The sequence below is a fragment of the Chenopodium quinoa genome, unplaced genomic scaffold, assembly GCF_001683475.1.
Source record: "Chenopodium quinoa cultivar QQ74 unplaced genomic scaffold, ASM168347v1, whole genome shotgun sequence".
Taxonomy (NCBI): Eukaryota; Viridiplantae; Streptophyta; class Magnoliopsida; order Caryophyllales; family Amaranthaceae; genus Chenopodium; species Chenopodium quinoa.
Window position 1 is genome coordinate 831,969 of NW_018744874.1, and position 23,031 is coordinate 854,999.

General features: G+C 36.9%; 2 protein-coding genes across 4 annotated transcripts; one reads left to right on the forward strand and one right to left on the reverse strand.

The window, feature by feature from the left end:
• Positions 1–1,104: 1,104 nt before the first annotated feature.
• LOC110705010 (serine/threonine-protein kinase SMG1-like) lies at positions 1,105–18,558 on the forward strand. The gene is made up of 15 exons (XM_021882828.1): positions 1,105–1,722; positions 2,073–6,996; positions 7,078–7,266; positions 7,968–8,082; positions 8,348–9,410; positions 9,649–10,096; positions 10,780–10,833; positions 10,916–13,754; positions 13,838–13,951; positions 14,078–14,208; positions 14,504–14,596; positions 14,835–15,104; positions 15,188–15,755; positions 17,194–17,269; positions 17,352–18,558. Exons 1-15 carry the CDS (start codon positions 1,463–1,465, stop codon positions 17,449–17,451), a joined length of 11,244 nt encoding a protein of 3,747 aa, XP_021738520.1. The 5' UTR covers positions 1,105–1,462; the 3' UTR covers positions 17,452–18,558.
• A 60-nt stretch (positions 18,559–18,618) lies between these two features.
• On the reverse strand, positions 18,619–22,564 carry LOC110705011. 3 transcript variants are annotated; one of them, XR_002508031.1, is made up of 4 exons: positions 20,902–22,124; positions 20,634–20,786; positions 20,352–20,551; positions 18,619–19,235 (listed from the first exon to the last, which is right to left on the reverse strand). XR_002508031.1 is itself a non-coding variant. In XM_021882830.1 (4 exons), the coding sequence occupies exons 2-4, from the start codon at positions 21,178–21,180 to the stop codon at positions 20,480–20,482; spliced, it is 504 nt and encodes a 167-aa protein (XP_021738522.1). In that variant the 5' UTR covers positions 21,181–21,467; positions 22,477–22,564; the 3' UTR covers positions 19,486–20,479. The 3 variants fall into 3 exon arrangements, 2 of the variants coding, with proteins under 2 accessions (XP_021738522.1, XP_021738521.1); XM_021882830.1 differs by lacking the exon at positions 18,619–19,235 and adding an exon at positions 22,477–22,564 and having other exon boundaries at positions 19,486–20,551; positions 20,902–21,467; XM_021882829.1 differs by lacking the exon at positions 18,619–19,235 and having other exon boundaries at positions 19,486–20,551.
• Positions 22,565–23,031: the final 467 nt, after the last annotated feature.

A 23,031-nucleotide genomic window follows, 5' to 3' on the forward strand; every position in this document is an offset into this window, starting at 1 on the left:
TATTTATTCAAGGGTTACTTGTATTTTTTTTTTCAGGGGTTACTTGTATTTTTTTTTTCAGATGTTACTTGTATTTTTTTCAGGGGTTACTTCTATGGATTACTTATTTAGGGGTTACTTGTATTTTTTTTTTCAGGGGTTACTTGTATTTATTTTTTCAGGGGTTACTTGTATGGATTACTTATTCAGGGGTTACTTGTATTTTTTTTCAAGAGTTACTTGTATTTTTTTTTCAGGGGTTACTTGTATTTTTTTTTTCAAGATTTAGTTGTATTTTTTTTTCAGGGGTTACTTGTATTTTTTTTTCAGGGGTTACTTATATGGGTTAATTCAAGGGTTACTTGTATGAGTTATTTATTCAAGGGTTACTTGAATGAATTACTTATTCAGGGGTTACTTATATGAGTTACTTCAAAGGTTACTTGTATGAATTACTTATTCAAAGGTTACTTGTTACTTATTCAACGATTACTTGTAAGCCCCATACCAAACCAGTAACACCCTACAAGTAACCCTTGAGCAAAACTAATTATAACATCACTCTACAAGCAATCCCTAACCAAACCAGTAACACCCTACAAGTAACTCTTGAGCAAAACTAGTAACACCCTACAAGTAACCCCTAACCAAACTAGTAACACCCTACAAGTAACCCCTGACCAAAACCAGTAACACCCTACAAGTAACCTGACCAAACCAGTAACACTCTCACCAAACCGGTAACACCCTACAAGTAACCCCTGATCAAACCAGTAACACCCTACATGTAACCCCTGACCAAACCAGTAACACCTACAAGTTCTCATAACCAAACTAGTAGGATTAATCACAATTTTTCACAGCAATTTAACACCCAATTTCTACAATTTCGGGCTTTAATTGCAGCAATTTGACAAAGACGAGAGAAAAAAATGGGTGGAGTACAGATATGATTGTTGGTGATGTGTGGTTTGACTTAAAGAAGAAGCTAAGAAAAGAGGAGAGAGAAAATGGGTATAGTAGATATATGATTGTTGGTGATGTATGGTTTGGAGTATAAGAAAAGAATAGAGAGAAGAGTTGTGGTATTTTTTTTTAAAAAAAATAATAAAATTGCAAAATTTGTGATTTTTTTTATTCTTTCAGTTAATCCATTACTTCCATATTTTATTACTTTTTTTCTAAAACTCCGCGCACGAAGAAATGAACGCAGACAAGTGAATGCACACGGAAAAATGAAGCAACTGAGGGAGTTTTTTTTTTTTTTTTTTTTTTTTTTTTTTTTTTTTTTTTAAAGATAGAAATAAACAAGTCTCTTAAACAAACAAAAAAAAAAATCTCTCAAAAACTTTCTCCGGCGAGTCAAAACTTCCACAACAAACAACAATGGCGGTCACAATTCCAAACCATCTGAAACAACACCACCACCACTCTACTTAATTCCAGAAAATGCTCAAACTCAACGAAGAAGACGACGACGACTATGCAAGGACTTCACCATCAACAACAACAGCTCGCTGCTCTTCTCTCCGTTGCCCTCGCCAAAGACGACACCGCCTCTTCCGCCGCCACTTCCGCCGCCGCACCATCTTCTTCGTCGCCGACTCAGGAAGCTGACGACTCCAATCGACTCTCCGCCATTAACTCGCTTCATCGTCTCATCCTTTTCCCTCCTAACTCACTTCTCGTTTCTCACTCCGCTACTTTTCTCTTTCAAGGCTTTTCTCAGCTTCTTACTGATAAGTATGATCCTCTTTTATCTCTCAATTTTCTGTTTTAGGGTTTATTTTGTTGCTATTTTGATTACTGCTGTTTTTTTTGTTCTAATTGATTGAGCTTGTTGGAATTGATTTTGTTTATGTATTGCAATTTCTTTTTCAATTACTAGAATTATTAATTTTCCAGTGAAAATAGCTTTCGATTTCTGAGAATTTGTTTTTTTCAATTGTGTTTCCTGTGCTATAAATTAGAGATGTAGTGTTATAGAGTATTTGTCCCAGGGTGTTGAATTAGTGGATTTCAATTTGGAAATGGAGAATGTAATGAAAAAAAAAAAATTTGTGACATTTTTTTTCATTAAATATGTGGCTCAGATCATATGCAATTCGTCGGGCAGCAGCTACTGGATATGGAGCGCTCTGCTCGATTTTGTGTACAATTCCGCCGGGTTCTAATGGAAGACAGAACCATGTTGTACTGGGAACTTTGGTGGATCGATTTATTAATTGGGCGTTGCCATTGTTGAAAAATATGACTGCAAATGATGGGTCAATGGAACTGGCTCTGGAAAGTCTGCGCGAATTCCTAAGTGTAGGGGATGTAGGAGCAACTGAGCGGTATGCTTTTCCTATACTCAAAGCATGTCAAGAACTGCTTGAGGATGAGAGGACCTCCTTGAATCTGCTGCATCAGATTTTGGGTGTTTTAACTGTGTTATCCTTGAAGTTTTTTAGATGTTTTCAGCCCCACTTTGTTGATATTGTTGACCTGCTACTCGGATGGGCAATGTTACCGGATCTTGCTGAGTCTGATAGACAAGTTATTATGGGCAGCTTCTTGCAGTTTCAGAAATATTGGGTGAGTAATCTGCAGTTCCCTTTGAGTTTGCTGTCCAAGTTTTTAGGTGATATGGATATGCTGCTACAAGATGGAAGTCCTGGAACCCCTCAACAATTTCGTAGATTGCTTGCTTTATTTTCTTGTTTCTCAACTGTACTAAAATCAACGGCTTCAGGTTTGCTAGAAATTAATCTTCTTGAACAGATAGTTGAGCCTTTGAGTAAAATGATTCCCAAGTTGCTGGGATGCTTGTCTCTGATGGGGAAAAAGTTCGGGTGGTCAAAGTGGATTGAGGATTCTTGGAGGTGTTTGACTCTCTTGGCTGAAATATTACAGGAAAAGTTTTCCACCTTTTATCCGCTTGCTCTTGATGTTTTATTTCTGAGTTTGGATGTGGATGACAGTATAAAACCTGCTGAAGGGGGGAAAATTATGTCCTTTCAGATTCACAGTGTTCTTAAAACTAATCTGCAGTTGCTGTCCCTGCAAAAAATGGGGCTTCTTCCTTCTTCTGTTCATAAGATTTTGCAATGGGATTCTCCAATTTCTCAGCTGCGTTTGCATCCCAATCATTTAGTGACTGCAAGTGCTGCTGCTACTTATGTTTTCTTGCTTCAACATGGGAATGATGAAGTTGTTGAACATGCAATTAGCTCACTATTCGAAGAGATGGTCATGTTGTCTGATATGTTAGAAAAAGTCCTTGTCTGTAGAGATGTGGGTACTAACTGTCCCAGTACTGATTCTTTCTCAAAGATGGAGTTGTTTGCCTTAATTAAGTATAATTTGAAAGTCTTACTGAGCTGTATTTGCCTGGACAAGACAGATAGTTTGACTGCCTCACCTGACATAGCTAATTTGTTGTGCAAAAGGTCAGAACGTCTAGCATTATTTGTAATTACGAAGTTGTATCCTTTTCAGTTGTCTGTCAAAAGCTGTGTAGAGCTGCAAGTAGTTGTTCTTGAAACTTTAGGTAGGATTTCTTCAGTCGAGCTATTGAGCAAGTACTCCATTCAGTTTCGCAGCAATGATTCTGTTCAGAAAACAAATAGAGTTAGTATGGATTGTAATTTCATTGTTGGGCATTTAAACAAGTACAGTAGCATCCTTTTGAAAGCTCTTGAAGCTAATTCTCCTCTAGCTGCAAAACTCAAAGCCCTTGATTGGATTCATAAATCATGTGAAGATGCAACTAGAATATATGAAAGTCTGAATGTGCCCATAAATCCTTATGATGATGCTGGATATGGTTCTGCTGTCTGGACTCTGATTTCCTCTGTACTGGGTGCTGCATTTGACAGGGAAACAAAAGTGAGGTTGCAAGTGGCTACAGTATTTGACATGCTTTTACGAGCAAAACTTGTTCATCCCAGAGACTTCTATCAGATGGCAGAAGTGGTCCTCGAAAAGCTTGGCGATCCAGATACTACTATAAGAAGTGCTTTTGTAAAGCGTCTTTCCCTTTTCCTCCCGGTTGCGGTGTATCTCTGTGGCTCATCAGATTGTGGAACTGTTACAACAGGCAGGCTCACTGACTGTAAATCAGGAAATAGAGCTGACTTGCACTGGAGACATGTGTTTGCCCTTAAGCAGCTGCCACAACGTCTGCAACCACAGCAGCTTGTTTCTATTTTGAGTTACATCTCACAACGATGGAAGGCACCTCTTTCTTCCTGGATTCAACGGCTTATTCAACACTGTAATTGTGCGAAGGAATTAACTCAAAGTCTGGAGGAAACCGGAAGTTCCAGTGGCAATAGTAAATGGCTGGAAATTAAGTTTGAGGCTGAATTTCTTGAAAAAACTAGTTTAGTGAATAACTTGGCTGGTGTATGGTGGGCTATACATGAAGCTGCTCGATATTGCACTGCTACTCGTCTTCGGACTAACCTCGGTGGTCCAACTCAAACTTTTGCAGCTCTAGAGAGAATGCTTCTGGATGTATCTCATATGCTGCAAATTGATAGCGAGCAAAATGATGGAGGTTTAAGCATAATAGGTTCCAGTGGTGCCCATTTACTGCCTATGAGGTTATTGCTGGATTTTGTTGAGGCTTTGAAGAAAAATGTATACAATGCATATGAAGGTTCTTCTGTGCTGCCTCTTGCTTCTCGTCAGAGTTCCTTGTTTTTTCGAGCAAACAAAAAGGTTTGTGAGGAGTGGTTTTCTCGCATATGTGAGCCAATGATGAATGCTGGCTTGGCGTTACAGTGCCATGATGCTATCATCCAGTATTGTTCCCTACGTTTGCAGGAGCTCAAAAGTTCAGTAGCTTCTTCCTTTAGAGAAAAGTCTCGAATTCAGGCTGTTGATAACCCACTTGATGTCAGGGGAAAGTTAAGTGGAGATGTCATGCGAATTGTGCAACACATGGCTCAGGCTCTGTCTAAGAAACATGAATCAGCAGCTTTAATTGGCTTGCAGAAATGGGCGTATATGAGCTTTTCTTCTTTGTTTGATGAAAGCAAACAAGCTGATAATAGCTATCAGCTTTATGGACCTTTCTCGTGGATCACTGGTTTAGTACATCAAGCAGAAGGACAATATGAAAAAGCTGCTGCTGTCTTTACTCATTTGCTTCAGACAGAAGAATCCCTTAGTTCTATGGAAGCTGATGGAATACAATATATAATTGGACGTGTCATTGAGAACTATTGTGCTATTTCAGATTGGCAGTCACTTGATTATTGGTTGCTGGAGCTGCAAGCTTTACGGGCAAAGCATGCTGGAAAAAGTTATTCAGGTGCTTTAACTATTGCTGGAAATGAAATGAATGCAATCCATGCGTTAGCTCAATTTGATGAGGGTGACTACCGGGCATCATGGGCATCCTTAGATTTAACACCCAAAAGTAGCTCTGAACTTACTCTCGATCCCAAATTGGCATTGCAAAGGAGTGAGCAGATGCTTTTGCAGGGATTGCTTTATAAAACTGAAGATAAAATGGACATGGTGCCTGATGAGATGCATAAGGCCAAGTTGTTGCTGAATGAAGCTCTGACTATTCTCCCACTTGATGGGTTGCCAGAGGCTGCACCATATGCCATACATTTGCACTGCATATATGCATTAGAAGAGGATTGGAGGTTGGCTAACATTCAGGACAAAACTAAGCAGTTTGAATCAATAGTAAATTCACTTTGGCAGGCAGTTTATCTGCCAATGAGTGTAGTCCACCAGGATTGTAGCTCATGGCTGAAGCTTCTTAGGGTATACAAAACCATCCTGCCTATTTCATCTGTTACTTTGCAGCTATGCAAGGATTTAATGTGCTTAGCTCGCAAGCAGGGAAATTTTGGGCTGGCAAACAATCTTAAGAAGTATCTCAGGGATCAAACTGATACTTGCTTTGAGGGAAGTAACCGTGTATTTCTAACATCAAGCTTGAAGTATGAGGATATTCTGCTGTTGTATGCTGAAAAGAAGTTTGCAGATGCATTCACGAATATGTGGTCATATGTTAAGTCTGGCTTTTTTGGTTTAGAGGATGTAGATGCTGCTGCTGACGATAGTCCATTAAAGGCTAAGGCATGTCTGAAGCTCTCAAATTGGTTGAAGCGGGATTATGCTGATTTTAGCCTGGAAAATGTTGCTCTTGATATTCTTACTGACTTTAGCCAGTTTGGTGATGGTGATGAATCCTTGGTAGAAGAGAAGTTGATCTCTAAACAAAGTACACGCTTAGTCATTGAGGAAATTGTTGGCACAGCAACAAAGCTATCGACGCAGCTTTGCCCTACTTTAGGCAAGACTTGGATTTCGTATGCATCTTGGTGTTTTTCTCAAGCTAAAGAGAGTCTAAACCCATCTCAGGGAGCTGTCCTTCATTCGTCCCCTCTTTCTCCAGTCCTTCGTCAAGAGTTGATGCCAAATATGACCAGTTTAACTGAAGATGAAATTTCGAGAGTTAGATCTGTTATTTCAGAACTTCTTTGTGCAAATGATTCAAATGAAGGGGAAGAGAGGTGCTCCTTAGTTGAATCATCCAATGAGGCGAATCGCCTAAATCAAACATCTTTGGTGCAGAAACTAGTGGATGTTATTGAATCTTTTGCAAGAGCACCTGGTGTGGAAAATTTTGGTTCTGAGCCTCTGTCATCTGCAGTGTCATCTGAGCTTTGGATGACTTTTCATAATCACGATGTTCACCCAGAAGAAAATGTTATGACATCTTATGTCAGTGCTATGGTTGTCATGGTTGATATCTGGTGGTCTTTGAGGAAGAGAAGAGTTTCTTTGTTCGGGCACGCTGCATATGGTTTCATGCAGTACCTTTCGTACTCTTCCTCTAGGCTTGGTAGTTTCACATCCATTGACCATGATTGTGGATCCTTCAGTAAAAACACTGGAAGCTTAAGGGCTACTCTGTATATACTACATATTATGCTCAATTATGGTTTGGAGCTGAAGGACACACTTGAACCTGCCCTATCTTCTGTGCCGTTGTTACCGTGGCAGGTATCACATTTTCCCACCCCATATCCTACATTACTTTTCCTGCAACTCTTCCACAATGTTCTGATCAAATGTCATCTTTAGGAAGTAACGCCACAGCTGTTTGCTCGACTATGCTCTCATCCAGAACCCGAAACACGGAAGCAATTGGAAGGCTTGCTAATGATGCTGGCAAAGTCGTCTCCGTGGTCTGTTGTGTATCCAACTCTTGTCGATGTTAATGCTTCTGATGAAGAACCGCCAGAGGAGCTTCAGCGTATTCTGGAATGTTTGGTAATTTACAGCTCTCAGTCCCTCTCGCTTAATGCTTCTGCAATTTAGTGTACTGTGTTTTGCTGTTATAGGCATACAGTGTTTATTTCTTCAAGAATATAGACCTGAATCATTTGTTTTTTTTAAATTATTTTTTACCGACCTTCATATCCTCATTCCTCACCTGTCACAAGGGCCAAAGCCTGATATGCTGATTGCTGACATAAGTTTTTATGCTATCTTTTTCTGATCCGTTCTAATCTTTTTGAGGAACCCTAAGTTGTTTCAAGACTCACCTTAAATTCATAGCACCTATACATATTTGATACTCTTGTAGTAATCTGATAGTGCTTGCAGCGGTGAAATCTCTACTAGTTCGTTTGACTTGTCAATGAAGGAGGTCCTTCCGTAGGTTTGTTGAAACTTGAAAGAGTTGAAACCAACCTTGTTTGGGTTTATTCATTTGATGGCTGGTCACTTGATCCACTATGATTTTATTTATTTGTTTATTTATTTATTTATTTTATTTTATTTTTTATTTTATTTATCTACTATTAATTTTATCTCTACTTTTTAGACTTGTTAGTAATGTCTTGCGTCACTATGTGTCAATATTGAGTCCTTGTTCATTCAGCTTTAAGTTGTCCTTGGTGCCATGTTTCTAATGTTTCTCTCTGTTATTGATTGATTGATGGTCTTTTACCCTTTTTATCATCATTCAGATGAAGCTTTATCCAAGGCTGGTACAAGATGTCAAGCTCATGATTTATGAATTAGGAAATGTAACTGTTCTCTGGGAGGAACTATGGCTCAGCACTCTCCAAGATCTTCATGGAGGTAGCCTTAGCTCATTGCTGTTGCATTTCCTTAGAAAAATTTTGTAAAACTTTTTCCTTAGAAGTACTAATCTTACAAAGTACACATTTTGAAATATTGATGTACTCTGAAGTGGGTGCTATTTTGACCTTTGCTTTCCTTTTTCATATTTATATATTTACTATACTGATTACTGACTTTAGCTGCTATGTAGCCCATACGTTTGTAATTAAGCTTTTGAGATGAAAATTTTTGGCCGTAGATATTGAGCATCTGTGTTTTGCAGATGTGCATAGGCGTATTAATTTGCTAAAAGAAGAAGCTGCAAGAATTTCAGGAAATATTACTCTTAGCCACAGTGAGAAAGTCAAAATAAATGCTGCGAAATATTCTGCTATGATGGCCCCTGTTGTTGTAGCCTTGGAGCGTCGTCTTGCTCTGATATCTAAAAAACCTGAGACTCCACATGAGAAATGGTTCCAGGATGAGTACAAAGAGCTGATAAGATCTGCAATTTTAGCCTTTAAAAATTCTCCTGCTTCTACTTCAGCACTTGGAGATGTCTGGCGACCATTTGATAATATTGCTGCATCCTTGGCATCTTATCAGAGAAAGTCTGAAGTTTCTTTGAAAGAAGTTGCACCACAACTGGCTCGCTTGTCCTCTTCTGATGTTCCGATGCCTGGGCTTGAGAAGCAAAAGCAGTTAATGCTGTCTGAAACTGACAGAGACTTCAGTAGCAATTCTCTGGGAATTGTCACAATTTCTTCTTTCTCCGAACAAGTGGCTATTCTACCAACCAAGACCAAACCTAAGAAACTTGTAATGTTGGGCTCTGATGGTGGAAAGTATACATATCTTTTAAAGGGTAGAGAAGATTTACGACTTGATGCTCGAATCATGCAACTTTTGCAAGCGGTTAATAGTTTTCTTCAATCATATTCTGAAACTCGAAGTCGGTCAGTTGGTATTCGTTATTATTCTGTAACACCAATTAGTGGCCGGGCTGGTCTCATCCAGTGGGTGGATAATGTAATAAGCATTTACAGTATTTTCAAATCTTGGCAGCAAAGAGTTCAAATGGCCCAACTTCTGGCCACGGGTGGCAGCAATGTGAAAGATACAGTTCCTCCACCTGTTCCCCGGCCAAGTGACATGTTCTATGGGAAAATTATACCAGCATTAAAAGAAAAAGGCATAAAGAGAGTTATTTCAAGACGAGATTGGCCTCATGAAGTTAAGCTTAAGGTTTTCTTGGATCTTATGAAAGAGACTCCCAAGCAGCTTCTTCATCAAGAACTCTGGTGTGCAAGTGAGAGTTTCAGTGCTTTCAGCTCAAAACTGAAGAGGTAATAACAATCTATGGCTTAAATTGGCATTAATAAAGAATGAAACTGTTTGACAGGAATTCATGAGTCAAACGTTTAATACAATCTTATACAAGGTTTCTTTGCAATTGTTGCCTTCTTTATAGATTATGAATTTTATAAAACCCTAAGGAACTACAATTTCTTAAATGAACTATTATACTTAAAAGATGTCATTGTGTTTCTTAAATTCTTTGTCTATTGTGATTTCTCTATGCAGGTATTGTGGTAGCTTAGCTGCTATGAGTATGGTGGGCCACATCTTTGGCCTTGGGGATAGACATTTGGATAACATTCTTATCGATTTTTTTAGTGGGGACATTGTACATATTGATTACAATGTGTGCTTTGAGAAAGGACAAAGGCTAAAGGTTCCTGAGATTGTGCCATTCCGCCTTACTCAGACACTTGAAGCTGCTTTAGGGTTGACTGGAATTGAAGGACTCTTCAGGGCAAATTGTGAAGCAGTAATTGGTGTTCTTAGACGGAATAAAGATTTACTTCTCATGTTATTGGAGGTCTTTGTGTGGGATCCACTGGTGGAGTGGAAACGTGGAGATTTTCATGATGATGCTGCTATTGGTGGTGAGGAAAGAAAGGGGATGGAATTGGCTGTTAGCTTAAGTTTATTTGCTTCTCGAGTGCAAGAGATGCGTGTTCCTTTACAGGTACTCCTTTATTCTGGCCTATTTAAACTGGTCTCTGGTTATATGCCTAGTAGTTGAACCCATTTATTATTTTCTAGAGTCCTGAATTCCTGATTGATTATAATAAATGACTTGTACCCACTTATGGTGAGATCCGTGTTGAGTAATTGCTGCTGAATACCTGACATGCTATTCTTAAAGGCTTTATGAAACCACTAACTCAAGGTTTGCATTTTTTTAGATCAATACCTCAACCTTTTCAGCATCAAATGTTGTGCTGTCTTATTACAGACTTGTATTTTTATGGATCTGAGGCTTGTAGCTGTATGATAGAACTTATAATGGTCAACAATTTTTATAAGAAGTATTTAACTATTTTCAATATAAATATTGACATCATTTAATATATCTTTAAAATGTGTTGTTCAAATTATAAATTATGAGCAATGGTAATCTTTTACCTTTCTAATGAAACAGTGACAGCAAGCATTTGTCAACTGTCATATCAATATGTGGCATGTATTTCAGTTATAGGCACTCAGGAGCCACTTTTAATTTATGTGAACATTGTAGCTCTTTTTTTTTTTGGACCATTTTAGAGTTATTTTATAACATGCTTTATCATTTAAGTTATTTCGTAATTTCCCAATCACAGAATTCATTGTTAACATGAGGAAGTTCACTAAGTTTGTCTTCTTTGGCAGGAACATCATGATTTACTACTAGCTAGTGCCCCGGCCATTGAATCTTCTTTTGAGGTCTCTCATATTTTTATATATTTATATATTTGTTGTATACTGTACTATAGTGTATTATTTAAACTTGGAATTCTATTTGCAGAGGTTTTTGAATGTCTTAAACCAGTACGAACTTGTCTCGGCTATATTTTACCGTGCTGACCAAGAGAGGTCTACTCTTCTTTTCAATGAAACATCTGCAAAATCACTGGTCTCAGACGCAACTTCCCGCTCAGAGAAATCTCGTGCCCAGTATGAAGTTCAGGCTCGGGAGTTTGCTCAGGCTAAGGCTGGTGTGGCTGAGAAAGTCCAAGAAGCAACCACTTGGTTAGAGCAGCATGGAAGGTTCATTGATGCTTTACGGAATGATTCCATATCTGAAGTCAAAGCCAGTATAGGGCAAAGCTGTGTCGAAGATGCTTTATCTCTTACCTCTGCTGTTTCAGTAGCAGGTGTTCCATTGTCTATTGTTCCTGAACCCACACAAGCACAATGCCATGAAATAGACAGGGAAGTTTCTCAGCTCATAGCTGAGTTGGACGATGGAGTTTCATCTGCAGTAATAGCACTTCAAGCATATGCTCTTTCTCTGCAAAGATTCTTACCCTTAAATTACATTGCAACAAGCCCTGTACACAGTTGGGCACAAGTCTTACAACTGTCCATCAATTCACTTTCCCCTGATATGCTTTCCCTGGCGAGGAGGCAGGCTGGTGAGCTTATTTCGAAGATGCATGGAGATGATCTTGATTATGTCAGACATCGCCAGGATGATCTCTGTCTTAAAATGAAGAGGTTTGCTTTAGAGATAGAGAAACTCGAGGAGGAGTATGCTGGACTTGTAAACTCTATTGGCTCTGAAGCAGAATTGAAGGCTAAGAATCGTGTTCTATCTGCTTTTCAGAATTATATGGAATCTAGTTGGTTTACAAGGAATGAGGACCTCTTTCCTTCTCTTCCACATATACAATTTAAACACGAGGGTAGTAGAGATAGCAAAGTAGAAGTGGATATGAAGAAAGAGAAGTTATTGTCTGTTCTATATGTAGCCTTATGCTCTCTGTATGATGACATGAAACATAAGGTACAAAACATATTTAACGAGTCAAGTACTTTAGGAAATGTGGGCAGTCTGCCTCAGTCTGACTTTGGGATGGTATTCTTTGAGCTAGAAGAGCAAATAGAAAAATGTGTTCTAGTTATGGATTTTATTATTGAGCTTCAGCATTCTGTTAGTAATGGAGCAGCAACTGGTGATACAGAAGTTTCTGACAAGAATTGGGCTTCCATTTTTAAAGCTACTTTGTTGTCGTGTAAGGATTTTGTTGTACATATGAGTGAAGCTATTTTTCCAGAGCTTATTAAATCCATTGTTTCCATTGATTCAGAAGTAGTGGATGCATTTGGAGCATTGTCCAATATCCGGGGATCTGTTGAAACTGCATTGGAGCAGCTTGTTGAGGTTGAAGTAGAGAGGGCATCTCTGGAAGAACTGGAAAAGGGCTACTTTGTGAATGTTGGTCTCATCACAGAGCAACAGTTGGCTCTTGAAGAAGCTGCTATGAAAGGAAGAGATCATCTTTCTTGGGAGGAAGCTGAGGAACTTGCTTCTCAAGAAGAAGCTTGTAGGGCAAAACTAGACGAACTTCACCACACATGGAATCAAAAGGATGCACGGAGCTCTTCCCTAATTAATAAAGAAGCTGGCATAAGAGATGGTCTGGTTTCTTCAGAACATCATTTTCTATCTCTGCTTGGTTCTGAGGAAGAGAGAGTAGGTCATGGTCTTAGAAACAATGTGTTATTATCTACATTGGACAGACCTTTCTCTGGATTAGAGTCTCAGGACAAGAAGCTCCTTTCTTATTGTGATTCAAGTTTCTGTCAAGTTGATATTTCCAAATTAACTAACATAATCACATCTGGATGCCAATTGTCCGAATATATCTGGAAATTTAAAGGTTTACTGAGTGGTAGTGATTTTTTTGCTTGGAAAGTTGCAGTAATGGATTCCATCCTTGATGTTACCATCCATAATGTATCTTCATCTATTGATCAGAATTTGGGTATGGATCAGCTTATTGATACAATAAAGAAAAAGCTGGTAGGGCACCTCCATGTCCTGATGAGCCTATACATCAAAGAACGAATTGCTCCTGCATTAGTGCACTGCTTAGATAAAGAGGTTGAGAAGTTAAAGCAACAATTGGAAGGGTTTAAAGACCATGGATTTGATAAATTGAAGAAGGATCTTAGTGATGAGAAAAAAATGAAAGTAATGCTTGAAGAGTACTGCAGTGCACATGAAACTGTCAGAGCAGCAAAGTCAGCTGCATCTCTTTTGAGGAAACAAGTGAATGAGCTAAAGGAGGCTATTAAAAGAACTAGCCTAGAGATTATTCAAATGGAATGGATGAATGATATGACCTTAAATCCTTCACATGATAGCAGGATCATAGCTCATAAATTTCTAGAAAGTGATGACAAGATGTATCCTCTTGTTCTGGATATCTACCGATCTAATTTGTTGGAAAAGATGCAATCTTCCGTCTCTAAGATAGCTAGTTCAATTGAATGCTTGCAGTCTTGTGAAAGGACCTATATCACAGCTGAAGGGCAGCTGGAAAGAGCTATGAATTGGGCTTGTGGTGGTCCAAATTCCAGCGTGACTGGCAATACCTCTTACAAGGGTGCTGGAATTCCTTCTGAGTTCCATGATCATTTGCAGCAGAGGAAAAAGTTGTTGCAGGAAGCTTGCGAAAAGGCTGCTGACATTATGAGAGTTTCTTTGTCGATTTTGGAGTTTGAAGCATCAAGAGATGGTATCCTTTGTGTTCCTGGTGAATTATTTCCATTCAGAACCAGTGGAGATAAAAGGGCATGGCAGCAAGCATATTTAAATGCATTGGCAAGGCTGGAAGTCACTTTCCATTCTTTCTCTCGTGAGTGATTCCGTTTTTTCTGCTCAGTACACATTATTCTTTATTTAGTCACTGAAGTACTGAACTGTATAATTTTGGATCAGGGGCTGAACAGGAATTGAAGTTAGCAAAGTGCAGCTTGGAAGCTGCCTCCAATGGTTTATTTTCTGCCTCTAATGAACTCTCTGTGGCTTCTTCAAAAGCAAAGTCAGCCTCAGGTTGTAATATTTTCTGTAATTTTCAATTTTGTTATGTATATTTTTGTGGATTATGTTTTACTTTCCTGTTACAATTTATCTCACACATGAATTGATATGATGTATCTGGGGTTTCAACCAATTCAGAGGACTTGCAAACTACTCTGCTTCAAATGAGAGATTGTGCATGTGAAGCTAGCATCGCACTCTCTGCTTTTTGTCACGTTGCGAATGGACATACTGCTTTGACTTCTGAATGTGGTTCCATGCTTGAAGAGGTTTGTAATCTTTTTCTTACTTGAGTTTTGTTGTAGGCTCTTCTTCCGTTAGTGGCTTTTTGTAAAGGCTGCTACCTTTTATTATGATTGAAGAGTTAAATATCCTGAAAAGATTTAATTGTGAACATAATATAGATTACCATGTTCTGCTTCTTGGTGTTGCTGGTTATCGCTTTCGATAACTTTCTTTGTTTTGTCTCTCAATACAGTCTTCAGTGGCATTTTCAGCAGTCTGAACTTTCAATGCACCCCCATCTCACTTTCTTTGTCCAATATTCTTTGTTTGACATTATAGGTGCTAGCTATAAGCGATGGTCTTCATGATGTGCATAACTTGGGAAAAGAGGCTGCAGCAATGCATCGTTCCCTTATGGAATCCATAGCAAAGGTGATTTCTCATAAACAATGTCTAGGGTTTTCATTTCCTTATTTTTTTATTTTCTTAATAATAATCTATTTATAAATTATATGACTGGGTTGTGGTTCCATCACCTTGCTGTTATTGAAACTTTGATACTGTATATGTTATCCTTTTTTTTTTTTTAGGGAATTCACGTTAGCCTTCCTCTAATTAAGTTTCTTTTTTCACCATTACCTCTTTATACTGATTTGCTGAGTTATGTCAGGCAAGTGAGATAATCTTTCCACTTGAGTCAGTATTGTCCAAGGATGTAGCTGCAATGACTGATGCTATGACAAAGGAAAGGGAAACCAAAATGGAGATATCTCCTATTCATGGGCAAGCTATATATCAATCCTATTATCCAAGGATTAAGGAGGCTTTCCAGGCTTTCAAGCCCCTGGTACCATCTCTAGTATCTTCTGTGAAGGAACTGTATTCTTCCCTGACTAAGCTTGCTCACTCTGCAAGCCTCCATGCTGCTAAGCTGCATAAGGTAATGCCATTTTTTAAATTCTGTTTTCATGCTTGACTGGAGTTGTTCTATATGTTTTAAATTTTTATCTGTTTTATCTATAGGCCGTTGAAGGTGTAGAAGCTACCCTGGAAGATAGGTCACAAGAAACGAATTTGTCAAGGGAAGACCTCATTCAAAGTTATACTGAATATGATGGCGTGGAAGGAGAAATAATCGGAGAACCTGAAGGAGAGGATGAAGGTTTGATTGCTGTCAATTATTTGTCTGCTGAAGATAAAGGATGGATATCTCCTCCAGATAGCATATATAGTAGCAGCTCTGGTGGGGAAAGTATTTCAGATGAAATCAGTCCTTCCAATGGATTTAGTCTTCAAGAATCTGTGGAGCGTCTTTCGCTTAACTCCAACAACAAAGAGGATGGAGATCAAAAGGAACAATTTCTATTCACTAAAACTGATCAACAGGATATCTTGCTTGCTGTGATGTCAAATGACATGGAGGCCAAAGGAGATAGCACTGGTTTTTCTTTGGATATACAGCCTAATGCTCCTAAAGATTTGGACATGAATATCGATGGAAAAGATGATGCAACCTCATCAAAGCAAGTTGAAGCTGGAGATGACAGTCAAAATGATCGAATTAAAAAGGATGTTGTTCGAGCAATTAAGGGTAAGAATAAATTGTTTTACTGCATTTAGGCTATGTCTAGTTCACTTATTCAAGGACCTCATTTCAGATTAGATCAAAAATGATAACTTCAAATCAGATATAAATAAATGAGTTTATAACATACTTTTATCATTTTATATGCATTTTTTATTGCTAAAAATATTGTTAATTCCGTAATGAAAAAATTTAGAAAATTACATAATAATAATTTTATTGCTAAATATTTCTAATTCCATGATGAAAAAATTAAGAAAATTAGAGACCCCATTTGATAGGTTTTTTTCCTTAATAAGACCCTTTTGATAGGTTTTTACCTTATATATTAGCGTACAAATAAGGTCAAAATTTGGTCAAATCAGATAATCAAATGTGATCAGGAAAAATAAGTGCAGATTAGATTAAAAAAAATAAAAAAAATCAGATCAGATCATATAAGCAAAAATATGGTGAATTAAATCATAGCTTTACTTTGAATGATAACGTGTAATTTTTAATAATTTCTATGGCTGCATTTACATCGACTATAATTAGACTGGAGGATTCATTTTTAGGCACTTTGGAAGAACAAAAATCAAGTGTAGATATATACAGACTATGTCATGTAACATAAACAACAAAAGCTAGCTGATGGGATTCATTAACCTAATAAATCCCTGTTAAGTGGAGAACATTGGTTGAAGTTAAACCAACATATGTTTCCCCTTTGGACCATTACATGCTACGTGTGTCTTTTTTGGGTTGTGAGGAAAGGGAATGCCAGATTTACAAATTGCTCTAGTCGTATTTTTTTAATAAATTCCACAATGTTTAAAACTCCTCATGGTGTAGTGTGAGAATACATTGACTGTCTATTTGGCACAAAGTCATAAATTATGGTGATGGACTGATGGTGTGAGTTTGTGTTAAATTTGGCGTGCAATGGCCTTATGAGTGTTCGTGATAATGCATCTTTAATTCAAGTGGGTGTTTTTCCTTCTTAAATTTTCAAAATTGTTTATTATTATTATTACCACCTCCCATCACTTCAATTTAACTCCTTATATAAACTAGAGCTTGAAAGTACTATCTTCTTCCCTCATGGCCTCAATATACCTCCCTGAGAAAAAAGGGGATTTTTTAGTTGATGTATTAAAGTGTAGGATGATAACCACTTTTTTGCAAATTTATGTAAACTTCTGTTATAATGTAACTTGATAATGAATATTTTTTTGATAATATTAACAGCCTATAATCTTGCATTGATAGTGTAAAGTAGCACTTAATATTGCATTAATATTTTTAAATGTATTATTGAGACAGAAAAGATTTGCTCTTACCTTGAGCCATTTTATTGTCTTATAGTTAGGATCGATTCCATATTTGTAAAGCACAATTGACTAGTTTTGCTCCAGAATGAACCAAAGCTGTAATAATTTCCTGTCCTGTTTGGTATTTGTAGGTAAAAACGCTTTTGCTATGTCAGTCTTAAGGCGTATTGAGGTGAAATTAGACGGCCGAGATATTTCTGAAACCAGGTACCTGCTTTTTTTTTCACACTTTTAAAGCTTGTGCACAGGATCTATTTTGACCTTGACCCATCTTATGAATATATTCCAGAGAATTAAGTATTGGAGAACAGGTAGATTATCTGCTGAAGCAAGCTACTAGTGCAGATAATCTCTGCAACATGTATGAAGGTTGGACAGCATGGATATGAGTTTGTAAGAAAGATGCTCCCGTGATGGGTTCTGCAATGTACACCCACATATGGCAGCTCTTTAGCATCTGGTTGTAATAATTGTGGTGAGGCAGGCCTTCAGCATGAGCAGTTTTGGATGAAGCCTGCAACTCCACCTCAATATGTGACCGAAAAGAACCATGCAGGTCTATTTGGGGAGATGCCGATTGTGCTGTTTATTTGGGTTAGTGGACCTCTGATCCTGTTGGAAAAGGCATAAGGACATATACCTCAGCTTTTGCTGACTAGACTCTGTGGATGTGGCGCTGTATGAGCTGATCAACTCCATTGCACCACAGAAACATGCCAAAACTTTTTGGAATGAGAGAAAATGACACTTAATATTCTTCTGTGATCACTGATCAGAGCCTCAACGGCAGTGCCATGGCCTTTTAAGTCACAATATGCTTAAAATCTCGTGGGGAGTAGTTCAAAACTTGCTTCCTGTGATCCTAATATGCTTCCTGTTAAGAAACTCTAGGAAATGAGCTTGGGAGGTCACAGTTACTGCATGTGGTTTGTGCAGTTTGGGAAATAGTTTGTTGCTGATGGAAAAACGCCTTTATGCAGCAACCACCTTGAAGATTATGAAGCAGAAGCAGAAGCAGAATACCCGATTCTTTTGCTTTGCTTTCCTAAATTCTGTCTGCAACAACCCCTCTGCCCTCTTTGACTGCAAATCATGGTAATTCCAACTGTCCAAGTTAATGTCACAAATTTGCCTTAAATAATTATCGAAGCAGCTTGGTAAGTGGAGGCTGGATGTTTCTGTTAATATATGTTCGTGTATTATGATTAGGATTCTAACTACCATTTGATATGGTTTCTATGACAGTGGTTATAGTAGGGTCTTATTAGGAGGTAATCAAAACACAAATTTACACTTGAGAAGTGAATTGGAAGTTTTTTACCAGTTACAAGCCTTTCAAGTTTGAGTTTGGTTTTTACCTGAAAAATTCGAGTTGCCTTGGCTTGAAAATTCGGTTGTGTATTGAATATTTTATTTTGGTAGAATCATCTGATAATTGTAGATGTATTGGATTCAGACTGTATCTTCCTTTGTTCACCATCCATGCATTATTTTGATTTTTTGTCTTGTAAAAGCACAAACTTTAACCATGAATATTTTTGATTGAATATTGTAAATAAATAAATAAATTGATATTAAGGAAACTTTATTTAAGTGCTGAGTATAATGAACTCTCTAGAGTCTTAGACTGAAGAAAATAAAAAATACGACATATAACAGGTGCTAGTTTAGTCACTAAAACAGCAACATAAAACCTTGGGTTACCGCCCACTGTAGCAGCATATCATAATCCAGATTCCAGACAGTGACACTAAACATAGTTTATTACTCCAATCAACAGACCACAGTTTATAACTTTTATATGCCGAAAAACATACCGCCTCACTTAATGAAATCTCCCTTGATCTTCTCCTATAAATTGTCTCCAAGACCTCAAATTTCTTTTCATAACTAGAATCATAGCAATCAGCATAAACCTTGAAAAATCAACACAAAAACTCAACTTTTATTTTTAGGTTGCATAATAATATAATGTCTGCACTAGTTGATATCTGGAGCAGTGAGGCTGCCAAGATGCAGGAACAGAATCAAGCCAAGCCTTCCAACCCACCACCTTCTTCGGCCTCGACCTCGGCTTCGGAAAACAAGACTCAAATTGAAACGGCTCAGCCTAAATGGGTTCAGGCCATGTATGTGAAGATGCCCACTTCTCTTTGTTCTGACTCCAGTCTGTCTATGGTTATGGATTGTGTTAGCGCTTAGAAGATAAATTAATTGGACTGCTTCAGTCTTTTGTAATTTTCTTTTCACTTGTTTGAGAGTGTCTTAGCTTAAGCTATTTTGTACTTATATCTTAAATTGTTGCTCTACTTTTGGATCAATAAAACTCTGTATATTCTACTACTAGTTTATTTTCAAGTTCGTTCAAATAACAAACATTTAATCACATAATACAGGGAGTAATATTTTTCATTTTCAGTTTTTTTTTTTTTTTTTTTTTGACGGAATTCTAAATAAGAGTAAATAAATGCTTATTTAACAGCATTTATCACCCCTAATTTTAAATTCTCTCCGTCTAAAATCAATAGCGACATATTATAAGTGTTATATGTTCGTATAAGCTGTATTTCAATATACAATACGTAGTTTAAGCCAAATTGGATCAAATTAGAAACCAAGTTGAAAAACATACGGAGTAGTAAAAAAATTCAATTGTTTTTACCCAAAAAAAAAAAAAAAACAAAAAAAGTTCAATCCAGCTTTTAGTAATCTTGGATTCAAGTGAAGGATTGTATGCTCTCTTCCTTTCATTATCATGAATTTATGATCCAAAAGCCAACTAAACAAATGATCTCTTCCTTTCATAGTTCCTTGGATTATTATTTATTATTATGATCCAAAACTCATTAGCAACGTAACCCCAATTAGTTTCTTACTCTCTTCTTCCTTTCCTCCCTAAAAAAGCAGGAAACGCCATGGGAGAAATACAAATGATTGACATAAACATAATCATCACCGATGCTTGTCACGAAAATTAATCTAACAAATATTCTAGCAGTATGATGAATTTTAAGTACAAGTACATATGCTTGTCGCGAAAATAATTTAACAAATAATCTAAATTTGCTACCTTGGAAACTACTTGATCAGCTAAATGCATATGCTTACCTACTTCACTGATATGCATAAATTAGAATTATGTACCATATAGTATACCGTATAATATATACAAACCAAGTGAGACGTTGACAATGATGACTCAGGAAAGCAATACATACTCATACACTTCCTAAATCGTAACACTACAAATATACAAATGAGTCGCGTTAGTTGGTCAAGTCAAGAATACCTGCAATACATGGCTCAAAATCATGGCATATGGCTGACTTCAGTATTCATCTCAAGAAATAAGCTTCTTGGCCTGGTGTGCCTTCTAACTTGATAAAACAATGAGGATGCATTTCTTCTTAGAACGCGTCACAATCCACTGGCATCTACACTCTCAGGGGAAGTGGCTTCCTCTATTGAACAATCTTCACATTCTTTGATCTGTAAATAGCAAGAAGAATTAAGGATTTAGTTAAAACAAGTTAGTGTAAATGGATGATTCTATCCATTAGGAAAGTTGTACCTTGTCAAATTTTATAGTAGCAAGCACCCTCCTTAGTGTACAGGGGTTCCTAGAGTCACCCTTAGTGTACATGATGATACAAGGTTTTGTAAACATTTTCGGATCAACTTCCATTTTCAAGTAAGGACTCCCAATGCGCCCGTATATCAATGTCTAGAGCACAAAAAATGATCAAGATATGAGTTTATATATGCAAGTCAATAAACAGTGACTATAATTGCAGAATATAGAGTGATACTGTGTAGCAAGAAGTTTGATATGCGATTACCTCTAAGAGAGGAAGACACCCCTTCATAGATATGACAGTAGTAACATCTTCTGCAAGTCCATATGCAGTTTTTCTTACTGACTCCCTCAAATACTCGTAGATGGCACGCGCCCAATTGAAAGATTTAAAGAGCTCCAGGCTCTCCAAATACCTCACAGGCCAAAATGATATGCAAGTATCATTTGTACTGAAGTACACACTAAACATAAAATAAACAGACAACCTAAAGAAGTCATCGGCGTTATCCTTTTTCACATTCATGTGCTTCAGCTTCTCCATCAAATCTTCTTTCAATATCTTTCCCTTTATTCCAAAATAACGCTCAAAAATCTCAGGAGTTTTCCTAACCTGAGTTGTAAAATCAATAAGTTTTCCCTTGTTCGCTATTCTTAGACAGGACTCAACTTCTTTGCCACAAAATTGCAAGGCCTGTTTATCTATGATAAATGAATCTGAACTGTGATCGTATCTTTCGATAAATGCCTGCAAGAGAGGAAGGCAGATGCTGCGAGGAGGAATAGACAAGAACGGCTTGAATATGGAATTTTTAATTCATTATCTGATTCCTGTCTTCCAAAGTTACATAAAAGCTTGTTATAATAGGTTAGGCTCTAAAAAAAAGCCTTATTTACCATATTACATAATAAATAAAAAACATAAAGGCATGAAATGAAATTGAAAACTCGATAGTTGAAAATCGAAAAGTTTCTACTACCTCCATTTTATATTATATGCAACGATTATACCATTTTTTTAATATATAAGGAGTTAATTGTAATGGAGAGTATTGAAGTTTCCTAAAAGTTACAGGGAAAGGACTGAACTTTGTTTTGTTGCAGGGAAGGTACTGAAACAGGTTACCAGGCCAAATTGACTTCTGTAACCGGTTTCTAAATAAATACATATAAAAAATTACTAGTAAAAAAAGGGAAATGATATATTCCAATAGAGTATATAAACCGATCCTGTAGCCTAGAGTATATAAAATAATTAGAAGCCCGGGATCGGTTTACTTTTGGTTGAGATGGTCCATTACATATTCAGACATTTATAAGGCAAGGTACTGAAGTTCTGATTTTTTTTTTTTCCAATTACAAATGAAGTAACCATAGGAGTTCAAAATAAAATTAAAATTACATTTATAAATAAATTATGCTTTATGTTCAACAGCTTCTGCATCATTAATCCTAGAAAAAAAAAAAAAAAAAAAAAAAAAAAAAAAAAAAAAACAAGCTTTGAAATTGCAAATTCATTTCTAATTTTTTTTCCAAAATATATAGAATTTCCAGACCATACATGAATTAGTGAGGGTCCTTTAAACGTTTTCAAAGAAACCCCCTGTTTTAACCAAAACCCTAACCCAATTTGATTTATAAACCCTAGGAACTACAATAATCTAACGATGATCAGGTCACAAAATCATGTTTCACACGCATACTAGACATAGATTCCATAAAAATTACAAATAAAAAACATTTTTTTAAAAAAAAGAAATAACTTTTTCAAATCAATAAACACCATAATTGAGTGAAAAATAAAATGAACAACTAGAATTAAAGAGGAAAAAGAATGTACCTTATGGAGCCTAGAATAATCAAAGTCTTGAAGCTTTTGAGGGGCGATTTTCAACAGTAGGCCACTTTAATGGAGCTCACTAAAGATGAGGAAAATGCTAGGTTTACTACTATAAAGGCTTCTTCTGCCTTTTCATTTTCCCGCCTCACAAACTTTTTTTTAAAAAAAAAAAGTGGTTATTTTAACTTTTTAAGGTATCAAATGCAAGTATGATTTTTCATAAATAGAAGATAATTTAAGTCATGTTTTAAAGGCGTGTTTTAATTAACTGAAATGAGCTGAACTAAACTGAATTGTACTGAATAGAACTTATTGGAACTAAGTTGAACTGAACTGAATATTTTATGAGAGAAGGAAATTAAGATAAGAATTGAACTGAACTTATTGAGCTGAATTGAACTGGACTGAAAATAAGCTGAAAAGAACAGGCCTTAAATTTAAACTTAGTTTAGTATAGCTCCAATCAATTCAGTTCCTAATTTTCCTCTCTCATAAACAATTCATTTCAGCTCTATTCAATTCTGTTCCGTTTAGCTCTAATCAGTTCATTTCATT